The 19936-nt window shown below is 33.4% G+C and overlaps 1 protein-coding gene across 4 annotated transcripts; it reads right to left on the reverse strand.

Annotated features, from left to right (window-relative positions):
* Positions 1-669: 669 nt before the first annotated feature.
* msn (serine/threonine-protein kinase msn) lies at positions 670-19189 on the reverse strand. Of its 4 annotated transcripts, none has more exons than XM_077433650.1 (22): positions 17321-19189; positions 15156-15221; positions 14869-15076; positions 14438-14614; positions 14130-14361; positions 13918-14046; positions 13748-13846; positions 13437-13675; positions 13277-13349; positions 13054-13210; positions 12678-12698; positions 12394-12574; positions 12119-12251; positions 11224-11386; positions 9737-10627; positions 7113-7235; positions 3012-3198; positions 2710-2930; positions 2442-2635; positions 2203-2329; positions 1991-2125; positions 670-1910 (listed from the first exon to the last, which is right to left on the reverse strand). In XM_077433650.1, the coding sequence occupies exons 1-22, from the start codon at positions 17384-17386 to the stop codon at positions 1662-1664; spliced, it is 4071 nt and encodes a 1356-aa protein (XP_077289776.1). In that variant the 5' UTR covers positions 17387-19189; the 3' UTR covers positions 670-1661. The 4 variants fall into 4 exon arrangements, with proteins under 4 accessions (XP_077289776.1, XP_077289778.1, XP_077289777.1 ...); XM_077433653.1 differs by having other exon boundaries at positions 1662-1910; positions 2442-2628; positions 2706-2930; positions 13277-13355; XM_077433652.1 differs by lacking the exon at positions 9737-10627 and having other exon boundaries at positions 3012-3351.
* Between the last annotated feature and the right edge of the window lie 747 nt (positions 19190-19936).

Raw genomic sequence — 19936 nt, forward strand, 5'->3', positions numbered from 1 at the left:
GGAAAAAAGTCAGCAGAAAAGGTGCATCCAAAGTATCCAAAACGCGGAAGTCATACTCAAATATATATTTAATTACTCTTACATAATTTAAGATTAATTGTAATTTTAAAAATTTATTATTTGAAATCGAATTAGCATTTATTATATTTAATTTTACATACACAAAACAATAAAAAAACATCTCTTTCGATTGAAAATCATAAAAATAGGTCCGGAAATATAAAATGAGCTTTCATCAAAAAGATTTCAGTCATTTATGAATTTTCACAATATTTCAATAATAATAATACATACATAATTACACGAACTGTCACATACATATATAATAATAATAATATATATATATATATATATATATATATATATATATATATATATATATATATATATATATATATATATATATATATATATATATATATATATATATATATATATATATATATATATATATATATAAAAAGATAATATGTACCGTACATGTCTAAAGCTTAATCGTAAAAGTTCCATCGGCTCTCTCGAGCTATTTGAGAACCATTCATTACTTTATTTAATTACATCCAGAAGCTAAAATTCTACATGCACCGACTACTAAAGTGTTGTCACCCTACGTGAGGTAAAAAAGATTCTACACATCTAAATATCTAATTGCTTATTTTTTTTTTTTTTATACGCATAATTTAGTTCACAATATCGATAAAAAATTGTAAAAAGTATGGGCACTCAATTTATACTTGGATTATTTGTGATGAGGAGTTGATTAGATTACGTGGCAATTCCGATATAAGTAAAGTTACAAAAATATTTCCGATAGAGCATTTACAACAAACACAGTTAACGAAACAAGGTTCAATGTAGTCGCACGTTATATATTTTTTTTTCATGAAAGAAAATCACATTCATTATATAATAAAAATAAAAAAAACAACCGAAAAATCTATCGGAAATTTAAATATAAAAAAATCTGATAAATCGGATGAAAATAAATTTTACATACAACTAGTGCAAAAAATCAAATTCAATAAGAAAATTTGTGTTCAAAATATTGTATATATTTACACACAAGACAAATTTGTATACTCCCACTCGACTGTTCAACGGCAGTACTTTTGGCATATATGCTTAATTAAGCGTAATATTATTGAGTCAATATCACGATATATAATATATAAATATAATAATATAAAATGTAAACTTTAAGCAATGTAGCATTTAAAACGGTGAAAATATTACTTTTATATGAATCTTACATATTAAAGAATGCAGAAATCATAGATGCCTAGAAGATAAATACAGCACGAATATTACGAAACGAAAAAAAAAACAAAAAAAAAATAAAAATATATGATTATTTAGCTACATTCCTTTATAAATAAAAAACTATAATGATAATATTTTGATTTCTAAAAACAACAATATAGTATTTTAATTTAATAAAATATACTTTGTTCTGTTCACTAAGTAGAACCCAAAAATATTTATTTAAGGTTTCGGATGTTACATTACCAATATTTTATAACTATTGATAATACACCTTCCAACAGAAAAAAAATGCTCTTTATAAAAAACAATCAAGTCATTTTTTATTTCGTTCGATCAAAAAATTTTTCACTAATGCGATACTCTTCATTTGCTTATCCCAAATCAAATTATAACTTAAACTACCAATTAGCCATTCCCGGTTTGTTCAGTGTCATGAAGTAAATCTGGCACGAAGAGCCGCTCTTGGCCGACGAGAAGAATACTTTATCGTTGCGCTCACAAAGGAACTTCAGTCTCTGCGCTTTTTTGTGCATAAACACTCCATCGAGATGACCAGACTCGACGGAACGAATCTCGATGGCTTTGTTACCCCATCCCATGATTTGACCTGTGCCGATGTACGCCACGGATGTGGGCATCTCTCCCCACTGAAACATTTCAACACACGCCGTCAAATACTAAACCATAATATCTGCATAAACATAAACAAAAAATTAACGAAACCCACCTGAAGAACGATATTCTTACTGCCCCTGCCGTAAGTGTTGACGTACACGCCTTCGTTGTCGTAGCACAATAGCAATTGCATTCCGGCAGAGTTGGGAAGTGGTACGATACAATGAGGTGAAATCGCACCAGCTGGCTGCTGCAACAAACACAAAACTGTTTATAAAATTGCACCCACCCAAAGTACGATCAAGTTTTCGACGACATGCGTACATGTTTAGGTAAATATATATCGTAAACAGCAGCCGAGTCTAGATCGACAGCATGGAAACCATCAGCGGAACCGTATATGACTTTGAGACGGGTGCCTTCTTCTATTGTTAAATCAACCAACAAAGGTCTGTAATCAAAACACACAATAATCATTAGCAATACATATATATATAATAATAATAGTTAAACATATACATATATAATAATAATAGTTTAAATATAAATATGATTAAACATACCTGTGATTCAATTCGGAGAAACTTTTGAATGCCATGAACTTGTGGTAGGGCTTAGGTGCCCACGCATAAATTTCAATACTATCCTTCAATGCAATTACTAAGAACTTTATCCGTTCGTATTTGACAATCTTAAAGTGCACAGCACCCTGAAGATCGCCGACATTGATCCATCCGTTGCGTCGCTCGACTTGTTGCTAAAATAATCAACCTGGTTATTTTCGATTCATCTGAACCACATCATAGAGCGAATCAACAGTACAAAACTTACATCACTGAGACCGTCCGTTCGGAGGATCTTAGACTTCAACCAACTCAAATAGTAAACACGGACACGGTTTTTCTTTCCAGACACGGTGACCAGAATATTTTGACCTTCCAACACTTCCATTTGTTGGAAACGTCGCCTATAAATCAAATGGTAAACTTTTCCTTGACCAGATCTGTCAAGAAGCATCAAACCGTTTTCGGTTCCAATCAATAAATTAACACCTGCAATAAAATAAAACACAGATTATTAAAATAACCAAAAAGAAAAGATAATAATAACAATAGATGATAGATTTATCTGACCCCAAAGAGCTGCACACAATATTTCAGAATTAAATCTCTTCTTATATTTGCGTATTTCGGGTGTGTCTGAGCCAATATCATGACTAGTTGGTGTCACGTTGACGTTAACGTGACTTTCCCTGCGAGATGGTCCACCTGATCCAGCACCTCCAGCACCGAATCCAAACGTCAAGAAACTGCGCTGCTTCTGTTGTAAAGGAAGGAACTGGTTTTGAGGTAGTATTTGCTGAAGATGTTGCTGTGGCGATGCTCCCGGTGAAGGAGTGATGAAGGATTTGGAAGGAGTGGAACCGACTGATGAGGGAGGAGTCGGACGAGGAGATTGTCTAGGTTGGCGATACTGTTATAAACATAAAACACAGAATTAATTAAAATCTCAAAATAGCGCACAAGATTAATTATGTAATATTATATAAATTTACTGTACAATTTTACATTGACTAATATTTAAAAGATAATAATAAACACATCACATCAAAAGCAATAAAATAAATTGATTTGTATTATAGTTGCGTGCGCGTTTAAGCGACTATGCCTTTTGGTGCTTAATTTTTTTTGCATTTAAGCGATGATGATAAATGTGATGATGGTTGATTGAATTCAAAGAAATAAATGGATAGATGCATTCATACAAAAAAATAATAATTAAAAATTAAAATTGAATTGGTAAATAATATAAACCCTGATTTACACGAAAATATTTCGAATACAAAAAAAGAAATTAATTAAAATATATCATAATAAAATAAAAGCAATTGAAATTAATATGTGTAAATATTAATAAATAAAATGTTATGAGAAAATAAAATAAATTGAATTAAAAAATATTGGTCTTTCCCTCTAGCCACCACAGCCTTCACCAAAAGAAAAATAAAAAAATAATAAAAAATAAATTAAAAGGATAATAAATTAATAGTCTCATTGACATACACACATACATCTCTTGTAAAGCTTTTGATGAATAAAAATTGATCATAATCATTTAAGTCACATTAACCTCCTCTATCCTGATTTTTTATTTTTGAAATAAAAAAAAAAATTGTGGAATTCTTATATTTAGTACATTATAGAAAGGGGCATGAAAAATATTTTCTGAATTTATTTATAAAAAATACAACTTATGTAATTGACTTCTTCATACAGAATAACGAAAATATGCATGGCATACCTGGAGCGGCGTGACCGATTGCCATATAATATAATTATCGACAAATTGCCATATAACACAATTATCATACGTTAAATGACAACACTGACAATAGTCATGGTGCAAAAAAGGTCCCAGTGAAAATAAATCGAAAATAGCTTCAATATCGAGCCATAAAGTTAACGCACAATGTAATATGCAACAGGTCTGAGGAGGAAAACTTAATTTACATGAATGAACAAAAACATCTAATACAAAACAAAAGATATAAACTTACAAAAAATATTTATGTTACAGTATAATTTATAAAAATAATAAAAATAAAAAATGAAAACGTACACATTCACAAATGACATTATTTTGTTATGATAAAAAATGTATGTACCTATTGCTGAAAACTGAAAAATGAAAACAGCCGTAAATGTGCATGCATATTTTTATTTTATTTAGAAATAAAAGTCCGATGAAAAATAATAGTAAACGTAAGTATTGTATCGCTACAACAAGTCACATTGTGTAAATGGACACGGACATCATAAGTATTTCTATAAACAATAAACAATCATGCGACAACATCAGACGTTATAATATAAACTTTCTAATGAGTAAGCCGAGTATACGAGGAAAATAAACGATATCGTGATGATATACATAGATATGTTACTGCCACACCTAAATTCTCTTAAAAAGATAAAATTTGCAAATAAAAATATATCATTTATGAAAGCAAACAAATCTACAACATTCCATTTTGAGAGATGACACCCAACCACTTATTATGTGTTAACATCAAAGAATTCGCCCTGACAGTGTGGAAAAAGTCTTGATTTTTCCATTATAAAATAGTGTTTGATTATAAGTCAGCTATTTTTTAATTTTTTAAAATATAATATGCATATTTTAGTAGCCAAATATCATTGAAGAAGTACAAGTGTGGTGGTTGAGTATCAAATTAGTGTGTAGGAAGATAGATAAGAGGCAAGAATCGTATGCTAACACCAACAAGATGACTTGCACTTGCATTTAGGAATCATACTCACGTGAACAACTGGTATATTGCTAAGTTCAATCTCTTCGGACGAGTTGGCCGCTCATGGATTTATTGACAGGAGGGTGGAGTGCCAGAGAGAAAGACGTACATTGTGAAATGAGGAACTTACACATGAGGAATATACACCAAAATACCCTCATTCAAATCATCAACATTGTGGAATGTGAACTTGTATACATACATACATAGAAACCAATACATTTCCCAAAAGTAAGCAATTATATTTTATATTGTATATATATATATATATATATATACATATACATATATATTGCACATTCCACCATGTTATATATTCAAATATTTATATCAATATTATAATATAATGATAAATCAGCAGCGTGCGGTCCATCGAAGCGATATATAAGCATGTCGACCCAAAAAACAATGTAATGAAAATATGAATTTCAATATTGCATTATTGATAGACGTGTAAGATTCAGTGTAGTGAATTATTATTATTGAAAATAAAAAAAAGCAATGATGAATAATTATTGCGTTCCCATTTTAAATGTCACCGCACGCTACTAACACAACTTACATACATATGTATTCTACGACAAAAGTGTATTAAAACTAAACATTTTAACGGGATTGATCTTTTATTTACGACACAACAATCAGATAGGAGGGTAAGTTGCAACTAAACATTACCGAAAAGACCATATATTTAATGAAAATTCAACAGAAACATTTTATTTTTCGTAATAATTTCCACGTCTACTAGAATTGAAACCTCTAACAATCAATCAAATTATTAAAATTTTCAAATACGTACAAAAATTGTAAGACTCCTTCTCGAATACATATACATACATACATAGAATCACATAAATGTATAAAATGGACATCTTAAACTGAATCATTGAAAAATCCCATATTTTTTAAGTAATCATTATATTAACCAAGACAGGCCTGATCTTGGTACAAAATACATGGTAAATCAGACTCAAACCATCAGCGTAATGTATTCAAGTGTATGCAATCGACTCACCCATGAGTCACATATTGACTCGCCTTGTACGCCAGCGTCTCACGGGTGAGTCGCGTCGATTTAATTTCCAAAACGTAGAATATTTAACGTTTAAAAATGGCTTTACTTATTTTTTTAATGGCATCCAATGTCACACCAAACCTCTGAGCGCCTCGAATTCATAATATTCAACTAATTCAAAAATTGCTGGCGTACAGGTAAAGATTAAATATCTCGCTAGAGTATTACTGCTATAATTACAACCGTAGTATGCCTCTGATTCAATCATAACACTAAAGGCGCAGACACACTGAAACGTACAGCACGGCATGCATAGGAAGACCCCAACTGTGTATCTTCATGTCGTACGATTATTTCGACAAGTTTCTCCTACATTTCTTCAAATATGGGAATCAGCATTATCGATCAATGTCAAACCTATGTCAATACAAGAGTAAAATATCACTGAAAACTCTCCAGGGGGTGAGTTTTGGCCTGAATCGCCATAGCATATATCAAGCGTGCTAGCAATTATTTTTAACATATGCAAAACTACCTAAAAAAAACACGTGCTGCATTCCAATCTGTATGTCTGCACCCTAATATATATCAAACATCATTTGTTCATAAAACAGCTAGAAGCTACGAGTCCAATTTACCGTATATCTTTATTTCACAGCTCATTTCAGTTAGCTAGACAGTATATAAAAAAAAACACGATTCCTATTGTTCCGGTATATTTAGAAAGCTCATCGAACAAAAGGAATCCAAGTCCAAAGTTTGCTTACTGCCAAATTAACTTGAATGAAGAATAGAAAGCATAGAATGTTACAACGCCAATCTATACATCTCTGTGCATTGAACAATGTAATAAACCTCGTAAAAATACAGTAATATTTTATAATTATTGATAATAGGGATTGTGCATACCTCTTCTGTCACCGGTTTGTCGTGTCTAGGTGGTGGTGTGGCTGGTCTGCCGGCTTGACTGAGAAGATCCGGCAGAACGGAACTAGTGCGAGCCCCTTCTCCGCTAGTGCCACTTCGGCCGCCCTATAACATTAATTAAAAAAATTTAAACACACATTAGCATCGTCATCATACATATTAAACTGTTCATTATACACAGGCTCATATTCGCAAACACACACACACACACATACATCTAAATTTTGTTATTAAAAATAAATTTCAAAACGTTTCATTTATAGCCAATTGAAATCGAGTATGTAATTTTTTTTATTCGATTAAACGTCACTTTTAAAAATAAAAATTAATGCAATGAAAATTTAATTCAACTTCAAAACATAAATAAACTTGAACAAATTATAATACAATTAAAAAAGTGCATATCAAATTAAACAAAATAAATTGCAGCGATGTATGTATATAAAATATAAATCATATAAATCATATTACAGAAAATTTACTATAATCAATATTTTATTTCGATATTTAATTATACTTATTTCAAAGAACTATTCATATTATTATATAACCACGCATCCACAACAGCACAACAAAAACTCTTACTGTACTTAAATTTAAACTAAGTTACGTTAATATTGAAATTTATTCAAAGTCATATATAATTATATAATAAAATAAAATAGCACACAAATTGTTCTACTCTATCAATTAAACATAATGTATATGTTACAGTCCAAGTGTTCACTTCGGTTCGTTCATGAACATACTAGTTTGTTCATACACGAACTACATAATGAAAAACTATCTTCAAATAGACTCACCAAATGTGGCAAATGTGAAACTTTTAGCTGTTAAACCTATTGAGATGTCAAAACGCCAAGTATTTAAAAGGGAAATCCTATGGAAACCACATTGCAACGTTGATATAATTCCCATTTCCAATAATATTTAAAATATTGTAATCCAATACGTATACATATGTACATAGAGGATGGGACAAACGATTGAGAATACTTATGCCTAGTAGTTTATGCATGAACTAACTAGTTTCTTTCGTGCACAGTTTGTTTCATGTATGAACAAACTAGAATGATTTGGAACGAACCAAAGTGAACACTCAGACTGTAACGTGTATATAAATATAACTATAAATGAAAACAGGTTAATTTAATCATCCACAGTAAACATGTGTACGTGTGTGAGGGTGAGAGTGAGCATGTGCACATGTATAAAAATAAAATAAATATTAAATGATTGGCGGAATAAGACAAATGCAAAAAGGTATGTGAAAGTGTAACTTCTGAATGCTTAAATTGAAACATTGCAAAAATAGAAAATTGTATTAAAAACATATTCAAAAGTGAACAAAAGTATATAGTATTTAATAAACAAGAGAATTCCCCTTTAACTATGTATGTAAAAGATATTTATGTAATCTTGAACTTTAAACAAACTTACTGATATCATATCTTAACTTACATAGTTAAAGAGTCGAAGAGAAATATTGATAACACGTGTTAGTTTGTTAAAACACAATTTAAGCACACTGTATTCGTATATTACTCCAACGTAATAATAAAATCATCAAATAAATGCTCACAAACTTGCAGAGAACAAACAAAATCCTGGGCACTCATTTTAAATACGCTTCCCAAATTTCAACTCTCTTTCAAATCTGGGCTATAGTTTCATGCGGCGCATGCTAATAGTCGTCTGTAAACTTCATGCCATAGTTTTCAATACCGATGCATGCATTTTTTTTATATATAATATATATATTTCCGTCTTCCAAAGTTTTCTGCTTATTTTGCTTCATCAACAGCATTCGTTTTGTTGGTAAAAGATGTTACTATATTAACAAGACTGAACATGTTTTAACTCGCAACTCCGGCTTTTCAACACAAAACACGTAATATTACACAAACTATAAAGTACTACTATCTTTTTTTTTTGGTTAATCTATATAAAAAAGCAAGAATGTATGAATAAGCTTTGTTAATTACTACAAAAACTAAACAAACTACAAAAAAATAATCGACTGTGGCCAAAAAGACACATTCGTTTAAACAAAATAAGCATTCTATGTACCGATTATAAAAACGACATAATTTGTGGATTTAAATAATAAAACAGTTAATAAAGCAAAAATTAGTATAATAATAGCAGTTAGTAATTTTTTTTCAATATAAAAACAATTCCATAGTAACCGAATACAAAAAAAAAATGTTTTCATTGAATTGAAAGACTTCTTTTTAATATAATTAGTATTAAATAAAAAGTTACACAAACAATACGTGTACTAATTGAAGCCAATCTCACTGAAAGCAACAACTGATAATTTATTTATATATGTATTATATTTGGCATGAATGATCTGAAATATGATAAACATACTTTTATTATTTAAATGCTCCACATACAAGAGAAGAAGAAAAGAGGAAGATATCAAGCATGATAGAAAACAAACAAAATTTTTTAAATATATTAAATTGGCAGTCGCACTTTATGAGCTTATGAGCAGGAATTAGAAGATATTAAAGAAGCTAAGCAAAAAGCAAATGATCTGAAGTTGAGTTAAATTTTATTCTGATTTATAATAGCCAGGTTCCTTGTCGATGGGTTACCTGTAAAGGCAGATCACGGGTTGCTAGCAGAGAGTTGCGATAAACAATATCAGACTCGGTTTTCTCGCGACGAGGTCTTCTTAGGTAATCGGCAATAAAATCGCTCGTCACACGTTGTCCTTCCTTGTCTTTATCAGTGACACTAGGCGAGTTTATATGTCCCGTATATGCAATACTACTGGAAATACTAGCTGTAGGAGAATCATTAGAATAATTTTTTTTTTCGTTGCTGGCATTCTTTTCTTTCGGTTTTTCTTCTTCCGTCTTTGCAGTATCTTTGGAAGGGCTGTCAGATTTACTATTTTTCACTAGAGCTTTATCTTTCTTTGCGATTTTTTTCACTTCTCCCTGGCAGGACATTTTCAAGCTATCGTTCATTTTTATGAATTCGGTCAGAACAGGTTCACCTTTAGCCGGACGACGATTGTTGTTGAATATTCCACTGGATCGTAAAGGATTTGCTTGAACTGCCGGTGAGTCATTTTTAGGTATGTAAATAGCTGAATGTCGAGTACTCGACAGAGGAAACCAATCGGAGTTCTCACGACGAAATCCTCTAAAGAATGGATTGTGTAATCTAGAATCAGACTCTTGTCTTCGGTGCAAGTTAAATACAGCAGAAATTTTATCAATCTGAGTTTTCGTTTCTTCTTTTGGAGCTGCCTTAGATCTTGATTGATTGATATCATCTTTGTATTTGTTTTTGACCTCTTCAAGATCGCCTCTTGACTGCCTATGCATTTTCTTAACATCGGCATTCGCATCGCTTGGTTTATTTTTATCGTTGAACTTGGAAGGGAAAAATTTCGCAAAGTCCCAGTCTTTCAATAAAATGGCTTCTTCGAGTTCCGAGTGTCTATTTTCTGTTCCCGGCGCATTCTTTTGACCATTCTATTCCGACGTAGATGTATGTACAATGAGATATGATGCCAGTTTGAAGGTATACAGTTGGAAGCAATTTGTGAACAAAAAAAAGAACAAATAAAAAATAAACATACAAACAAGCACACATGCAATGTGCGTGAAAAAAATGAATTTTATAAAATCGATGTATGAATTAATTTGCAAATTATGTATAAAATATATTTTGTTCAAGTTTACAACACATCTACTGTGAAGCAGATAAATCTATTCACATTTGCCAATTATGAACGAAAACATTGATCCAAGGAATTGTATTCTGTGAAAGCAAAACAGAGATCTGACATGCCACAATATTTACAAAGACAACTTAAATGTGTTCACGAACAAATATTCAGAGCAAAATAAGACCCATTTTATCTACAAAAAGTACACATTATCTGCATTGTTGAAATAAATTATACATTAAAAATATACAAAATTTAACGTAAACAAAAAAAAAGCTTAATTTAAAAGGTAAGTGTGAACAAATAATGTTATATGATGAGTGCATGTGGATATATATATTTAAGTGTGAATTCATACAAATGAAATGAACAGATCACCGCAGCTCAAGACATACGTACCCTCTTAATGGCGAGCGTTCGGTCACCGTGAGCGGCGTGACTGTCATCGTCATCAGGCGTCGGTGGAAGGGGACGATTCGGAGCTCCACCTGTTCCACTGGTACTACTCACAGTAGTACCGGAGACTCCAGCACCATCTTCAGCTAACGATCCCAAGCCAGGTCTGTAACAAAACTCAGGACTGATAGGAAAAAAACGAAAATCCAAAACAAATAAAATGAAATTAATAAAAAAAAATAGTTCAAAAAAAGATTGATAAAATTTGATATGTAAAAAAATTAAATAAACAATTAAAAAAATATTCAAACAAAGTATAAAAGGAAGGAATTGAGGAATATAAACATTTTATGATCAATACAATTTGGATAAATTATATACGAAATAACCAATTGGTATATGTATAATGTATGAGGGTAAAGTAATAAATAAAGGCAAATTTGATTAAATCAAAGTAAAGTTTATGTATATTTCGGCTTAGTCTTCTTATGTTGGTCTACAACCCTCAAGAAGAATGATATCCAAGAAGGATCCCTAAGAAAAACGATCCCTAAAAAGAATGATCTATAAAATGAACGTTTCCAATTGCTCAATGAGTTACTTGTGAACTGAATTGGCTAGAAAGCCTTGAACATACTTTGGATAGTAAACACTCCTCCATATTACACAAACATGAGACTATATGACCCCTTCTGAGTTCAAAAAACCGATAACAAATCATTGAAATAATTGAAAACCGGAAACGAGATTTAAACTGCTCATCTGTAACATTCAAATTGGGGCAGTACTTGTAGACTCGTCTAATACATGATCTTGAAAGCACTCTTCAACATTGAGTATTATTTTTACACACAAATTGCCTTAGTTTAATAATTTACCGCAATATATAAAATCTTACAGTGGTTTTGGAGGATCGCTGGCCAAGAGTGTTCCATCATTACGTACACGTCCATTATTCTCCTCAGGCTCAGAATCAGTGTCGGAATCGTCGAGCGGATCTAAGATGTTGCGCTCTACAGGAGGCGGTACCACTGAACATACAAAAATAATAACATTTAACACGAAACAACAAAATTAATACAGAATAAATCATTCAGATACTTTTGTATTCAACATATTAACAGTTCATTCTAGCAGGCGCAAGTTGAATGTGTAGTAAATTATAAAACATACCTGAATGTCCATTTGAAGTTTGCTGTGAATGATGAGAAGGTGGTGGAAGTGGCGGTGGAGCTGAAGTAGGAGCTGGAGCCGTCAATCGGGTTCCTCCACTCCTTGCGACTCCTCGCGGAGGCGCTTCCGGACCAGATACAACGCCCAATTCGTTTAGCTGGGCCGCTAGCATATCCAAGTCCTAGTACACAACACGTGTTAACATTACAAAGGGGACACACACTAGATTTATATGCAGATTGTATACAAGTATGACAGTTTTTGAAAATCACACTCGAACATACCTCAGGTCGCCTAGCTGGAAGCTGATATTGTTTTATATGATTATCCGCGTGTTCATTGTAATGTGTTTATAAATATGCAACACATGAAAAATCAGCATGACAGTGGATCATAGCATGGAAAAAATAATAAGAAGCATTGAGCAAAAATAAATGAAGCATGAAACTAAAGAACTTTGCCAAAATTTTATAATTTTTTTTTTTTAATTTTTGTAGGCAGTGAATAATCAAAGCGGATATAATAGGACTGTTATACAATATAATATAATGAAAATTGATTTATCAATATATTTTAAATAAAGCATAATCAATCTTCAACTATGAATTTGATTATAAAATAAATATTTATTTTATGTGAAAATTGTTTTATAGTACTTACCATTGGTTTGAATATGTGTTGTGAATTTCTTTGAGGTTGCGGTGGAGGTATATTAGACCCGTTTGAACTGAGAGGACTACCACCACCTCCATTACTAGATGGACCGTTTCCTGAGCTATTCGACGATCCAGAAGACTTTGGAGTGGGAGGCAAAGGCCTAAACACCAAAACAATTAGTCAAAAATCGCAAACCTAAAACAATTACACGAATTATAAATCATACCTGTAACGATTGGGTTGCGGTGGATCAGGAACGACGATTAATCTCTGAGGTACAGCAGGACGAGCTGGGGGACCTGGTTCTTAAGAGAATAATGATATCATTTCAATTACATCATACACAATCCAATACCGAAATGGATCATCTCGAATCAAATACAGACCTGGAATTTCGTCTCGCTCGTATTTGCGGTGATGTTTCGGAGGTGGATTTGGTGCTGATAGAGCAGAAGCGGCAGCTGCAGCAGCCGCTGCCGCTGCAGCTTGCTCTGCGGCACGTCCTTCTTGAATCTGCTGGAAGTTACGACGGAGCGTATCACCACCTTGCGCTCCTTGATGAATAATGGAAGACGGTTCACCGGCAACAGCAGTTTCTTCTTCCTCTCCCTCGGAACCGGAATACCTATAATTACAATCAATTGAATCAGTCACTCCAATATAAACAATATATATTGATGTAGCCAATTGTATTTACCTATATTCTTCTCGTACTGAACTCTCCTGCTTTCGCTTTTTACATCTGTCAATGTGATCTTTCAGTTGGATTCTCACTTGCCTTTCGGTTGGCTGGTCCCTACAATAATAAACATAACAGTAACATGTATTCCACAAAGGTATCAATAAATGCTTAAACAACTACTATACCTTATGAATGGATGTTTTAGTAAAGATTCAGTATAAGGCCTCTGGTGATAATCTTTCACTAAAACTGTCTCAATAAATCCATGAAACTTTTTGTCCCACTTCTTTGACTTTAAGCGTGGAGGAGGATTTCTATAAAGCAATTTCAAGAATATATAATAACGTGCCGATGCAAGATATACTATCAGGCATCAGTAATGTGATCAGTACTAAACCTGGGAATTAAGAAGAGAGCTCTCATGGGATGTAGATCGCAAAGTGGCGGTTGACTTTCAGCCATCTCCAACGCAGTGATACCGAGGGACCACAAATCGCTACGATTGTCATAAGTAGCATCGGCATTCTCATCGCATGCAATAACCTCCGGAGCCATCCAATACGGAGTTCCGATGAAAGTATTACGCCTGCCGATAGTTCTGTCCAACTGTGCCGATACTCCGAAATCAACTATACAAAAAATTTACATATGAAAATGAAAACATTCACGATTGCTCTGGATTAAAGTTAACTAAATATACTGCACCTAATTTAACTTCGGCATTATCAGTGAGCAAAACATTCTGTCCCTTAATATCTCTGTGTATAACTTTATTAGAATGGAGATAGCTGAGACCTCGCAGTATCTCCCTGCATATGTAAGCGATCCATTCCTGCTTGAGAGATTGACCTTTGGTGGATTTAACGAGGTCTGTTACGGAACCTATCAACGAAATAAAAATATCACATAACATTCTATGGTCATATATAATAAGTTTAAACTAAAATAACAATGAAACGAAACAGCTAGATAAAATTAAAGATAATATTGTCGTAGAGTCATTAAGATAACAAAAACTAAAATCATCGCATTACATACGGAGCGAATATCCTTAGTATGATTCATCATTATTTTCGAAGAACATTCGACTCGGCGAAATCCACTCGAGGCTATGTGATCATATTGGGTATATTTACCTGCACCACAATATTCCATGACGAGCCATAGCTGGTCATCTTTGCCAGCAGGACTCTTTTTAATAAAAGCACCATAATAAGTAGCAATGTTCCGATGATTGGAATACTTTTTCAAAACGTTTATTTCCAATTTAATCTCCTCCTCTTCTTCTTCGGTGACGTCCATGACTTTGATGGCAGCCAACTGGCCAGTTTTGGTATGGCGACCCTATATTTAACAAGAGGAAAAATTCATAAAAATACTCTCAAATATGCAAACATTCATCGTTTTCGATCGAAATTCTTACCTTGTAAACTTGACCGTAGGTTCCATTTCCGACGACTTCTATCAGCTCGAATATACCTGCAGGGTCCTGAAAAATTATAATTAAATACAAATTTTTATTTTCTTATCGAATTCTCGTAATTTTACGTTGCATTGTATGATATTAATTACTAAGAAATCTTCCTCGTATATTGCGATAAATAGTGTCATTATTTAAAAAAAAAAATGATATCTCCCTATGGGTTCGTACCGGTTCAATAAATTAGCCGGCATTGATCGATTGACACAACTGCCATTGATTTAGTGTCAAGAATCACAGTATGTTGTGAAATATTAAAAATTTAAACATGTTTTGAAGTAAACGGTGTTTAAACTTGTACTAAAATAAAACATTTCTTCCATTTTTCACATCGTTCAATAAAGGACAAACATGTTTGCATACAAAAATGACCTTGCATTTATTTATAAGCCTACCAAACTGACATTTTATTCTTTGTATTTGTATATGAGTAATACTCTATTCGGGAACAATGACAGGTAAAGGCAGGAAATATTTTGCGTTCGAAACACTATACTCCAGATGCGTAACGTAGATAAAATAGTATGATGCAAAAGAAAGTAGCACTTCACTACTGAGTCATATGGAATGTGAAAATATAACATCAAAAATGCCATTCGATTACATTGAAACGAAAAAAATCTCAAGAACGTATTAAACACTCGATTGTAAAGACGATAAGACCTAAATGACACAAAACGACAATAAAAATGTGTTTGGTTTATAAACGCGATGAGATTTATTACACATAAATATGACTCACTTAAAAAAAGTTTTATCTAAAACTAACATGAGAAATTCAATATAATAATAAATCCCGGAAAATGATACGCATTTACATACACAATTTCGATTTTTTCATCCTACAATATTTGTAATGCGACCTTCATCGATGATGTAATAATAAATGGTAGTTTTGCAACATGCAATGTTTTTTTACGTACAATGAATGAGAAAGAAAAGGAGCAGATTTATCACGAACATGATAAGACATTTCTCAGTATTCAATTAGAAGCAGTTACGAAGAAGAATTCTTTGAACGCTTTTAAACAGGTTCTTTACCATTATGTGTATAATTTTATGATTCAGAATATCTATTCATATGAAGTTTTCACAAAATGTTTCAAAATCACATATAATTTTTGTTCACACTAATATAATAATATATATGACAATCAAGAAAATATGTGGAATTTTTTGTGTTAAAACACATAGGATTTAATATTATTTTTATGTGATGCATTCTAAAATCAGATATCTGATAATTTTTCTTTTCAATCGATCAAATTAAGTAATGCATATTAATTTTCAAATTAAAAACAAATGAATAACTTTTTATATAAACATAAACCGATGCAAATTTTAAAAGCAGTACTAAGTTAAGCACTAGTCGTGAATCATGTTTACTTATTTGTTCACTGTTTTAACTTAAATGAAAAAGCAAAAACCCAGAGATATTGCGGAGCATCTTTTGTGCTCTCAAAAGTAGTCCTGTTCACTGCTAACACAGCAATATATTAATTTACGCTCAATTGGTGTTAACGTATTATTTTAATTCAAATAGACAATGAGTATCGTTTCTTCTACATATAATACATACGTACATATAGTAAAAAATAAAAAATAATAATATTTGTAAAATTTTAAACGATAATATAATATCAAAATATAAATAGTATTCATTTGTTTTATTAGTATACATTTGTTGTTTTTTTTTTCTAGTATTCATTTGTTTGACTGTCGAGTGACAAGTCTGGTCTTGTTTCATTCAATAAGACCTTAAAACGTGTAAATTAAAATTGGAATAAAAATTGCAGAAATAAATCACAATTAAGCGAACGCTTAACAACAGTAAATAAATTTAAAAATAACACTTAATAAAAATGGGAAAAGGAAGGAGGGGGCGTAATCGTGTCGATTTGATTTTCTTTTGTTTTAATATGAGCAATTGAAACAGTTGTCAAAAGTGACAGCGCGAGTGGACAAAAGGGGCGTCAGGACAAAGGCAAGTCGCAAGTCAGTGTCAGTGGGGGGCAGGGGGAGGGGGCGGGTGCGGGATGAGCGGTAAGGGGTGAGGGGTGAGGAGCGAGGAATGTGAATGAGGAATGTAGAGTGACGGAAAGGCGTACCTTGAGGGCGCTGAGGTCGATGTCGTCGAGCGAGCAGTTGACGGACGGCGCCAGCTGGTGCGCCATGGCTGCGGACTGCGTGGAGGCTGCGAAGGCGTCTCCGCACTACGACTCACCACGTACAACGCGAATCACCACGTCGACCCGACCCGACCCGACCCGACCCGTCTTCTCCCGTAGAGTTTCCCCCGGCCTAGAACGGACGCATGTCTCGGTGCTCGGTACTCGCCACTGCAGCTCTCTGCGGCACAGCGACGATGGCAATAGTGATGGCGTTGGCTCGAAGCCGGCTGTCAAATGGAGGCGAGAGGAGAGGCCGACAGATATGAGATACGAGCTCCGAGATCCGTCACATGCCCGACGCGAACGACCAGATGTCGGCTGGTGGGTGTCGGACGACAGGCGCTCAACGGCGAGCGGCCGAAGCAAGAGTAGGAGTAGGAGCAGGAGCGGAAGCGGAAGCAGAAGCAGACGCAGACGCAGAGGCAGTCGTCTTCGTCTCCGTCTCCGTCTCCGTCTCCGTCCTCACACCCCTGTCGCAGCGCCCACGACCACGACCACAACCACACCTACACAACACCACACCGCACCACCCCTGCCCACACTGCTACCACTCGCACCACTTTCACTACTCTGCTCTTCGTTTTATGAACCCGCATAATTCGAAATTTATTACTCATTCTTATCTGGTTGAATAAAATGGCGTATTCTACGGCCTACAGCTCTGGGAGGGACAAATTATAAATGTTTTCCATTGTCGTAATTGTAATTGTAATTACAAACAAGCATCTCAATCTTCATACGCGGTTGAGATTCGCGAAGAGCTACGTCTGGACAATATTACTACACGGATGTGAGACGTGGACTCTGAAGACCAATATGATCAGCCGCATCGAAGCTTTTGAGATGTGGGTCTATAAGCGTATGCTGAAGATTCCGTGGACCAAAAAGATATCAAACGAAGCTGTCCTCGGCATGATGGGGAGAGGCAGGGAACTTGTTTCTGTCATCAATCGGAGAAAGATGGAGTACCTCGGACACATGATACGGGGTCCAAAATACGAATTTCTCCGTTTGATAACCATTGGTTAAATGGATAAAAATGGATTGGCAGGAAGAAGTTATCTTGGCTTCGAAATATGCGCATGTGGACCGATATGAGCGCTGAAGAGTTGTTCCGAGCCGCTGAAGACCGATGCGGATATCTTCAAATAATCAACGAGGTGGTCGCCAACGTCCGGATGCGGACAAAGCATTAACAAGAAGAAGAAGAATTGTAGGGAATCATCACACGCGTGCACAATTCATGCATATCCAGAGACACTGTCCCCAAAGCACCCTCGCCTTGACAGTTTGCACGACCAACAAAATCAAGAAAAAATGACGACCTCTGCAAATTACACTACACCCCTCTACATCAGAACACGAATGACCTGAACATTTAAATATACTCACACCAGATGTGTTCCTCAGACAGTTTTTAAAACAACCATCGGGCAATCAGTCAATCTGACTACGTAACAGAAGTCGAGCATCTCATTTACGCTAAGCTTCTTAGCCAAATGTATATTTTTACTTGTTATATATTTGTACCAAACCTAAAAAATTAAGCAATATATATTTTAAACTTTGGAACAGTATGACGTTTTGTCGACACATTATAAGCAATTCTTTTGTTTGGCTATTATCAGTACATTCCGTTTTATAAGCTTATATTTTAAAATATACATATTCCCATACAATAAGTTCTACAAAGTAGCCAAAATTCCAATTTTCAGTTCCAAAAATACTATTTCTATTTGAATTCACAAATTGTTATCATTTCTTTTAATTCGATTCGTCCAAAATCTCAGAAAAGCAGAATAAACGTAATACAAAACACCACTGTTTTTAAATATTATTAAATGCAAAATATTACTTTTAATGTTTGCGAAATATTTCTCAAAATGAAGAAAGATGGACTTATGCCACTTTCAAATATAATGGCTCAAATGGAACTTTTTACCATTTTACCGCACACAAAAAAATTATATTTCGTGAGTTGTTTTGACACTGACCAAAACTCGATTAAATCTTATCGTTCTTTCCACACGTTAATATCCTGTTTTATTACAAACAAGACACTAGGCCAAAGTCAAGATATGAATGAGTGTGCCGATATTGAAAAAAAATTATATCCGAATTCAAATCGGTAGCCAGCATACTTTTGGGTGACTGAATAAATTGTTTTAGTTTTGAAAATTTTACATAGTTAGTAATTATTTTATCATTTACAACTATCACAAACGTGTTGTAAATTCAATTTGAACAATCATTTAATTTTTAGTCATATGTTACTCTTACGATTTGTGATTCACTAGCTAACACTCTACAGCGAAATAGTATACAATGCCCAGTTAGGTACAACCAGCTGATGATCTAAATCGAATTTGATATAAGATCTCTAATTTTGATACTACCTGGTAGAGAAAAGAAATGGTACAATGTCATTACCAAACAATAATATAATTTTTTAAGCAATAAACTTATTTAATGAAATTGGTTTTTAATTATTTTATGAATAATAAATTCAAGCATAATATATCGAATCAGTAGATATCTACATGTCTGGGTGAA

Source organism: Arctopsyche grandis, chromosome 6 (genome assembly GCF_051622035.1).
Source record: "Arctopsyche grandis isolate Sample6627 chromosome 6, ASM5162203v2, whole genome shotgun sequence".
In the NCBI taxonomy this organism is placed as follows: Eukaryota; Metazoa; Arthropoda; class Insecta; order Trichoptera; family Hydropsychidae; genus Arctopsyche; species Arctopsyche grandis.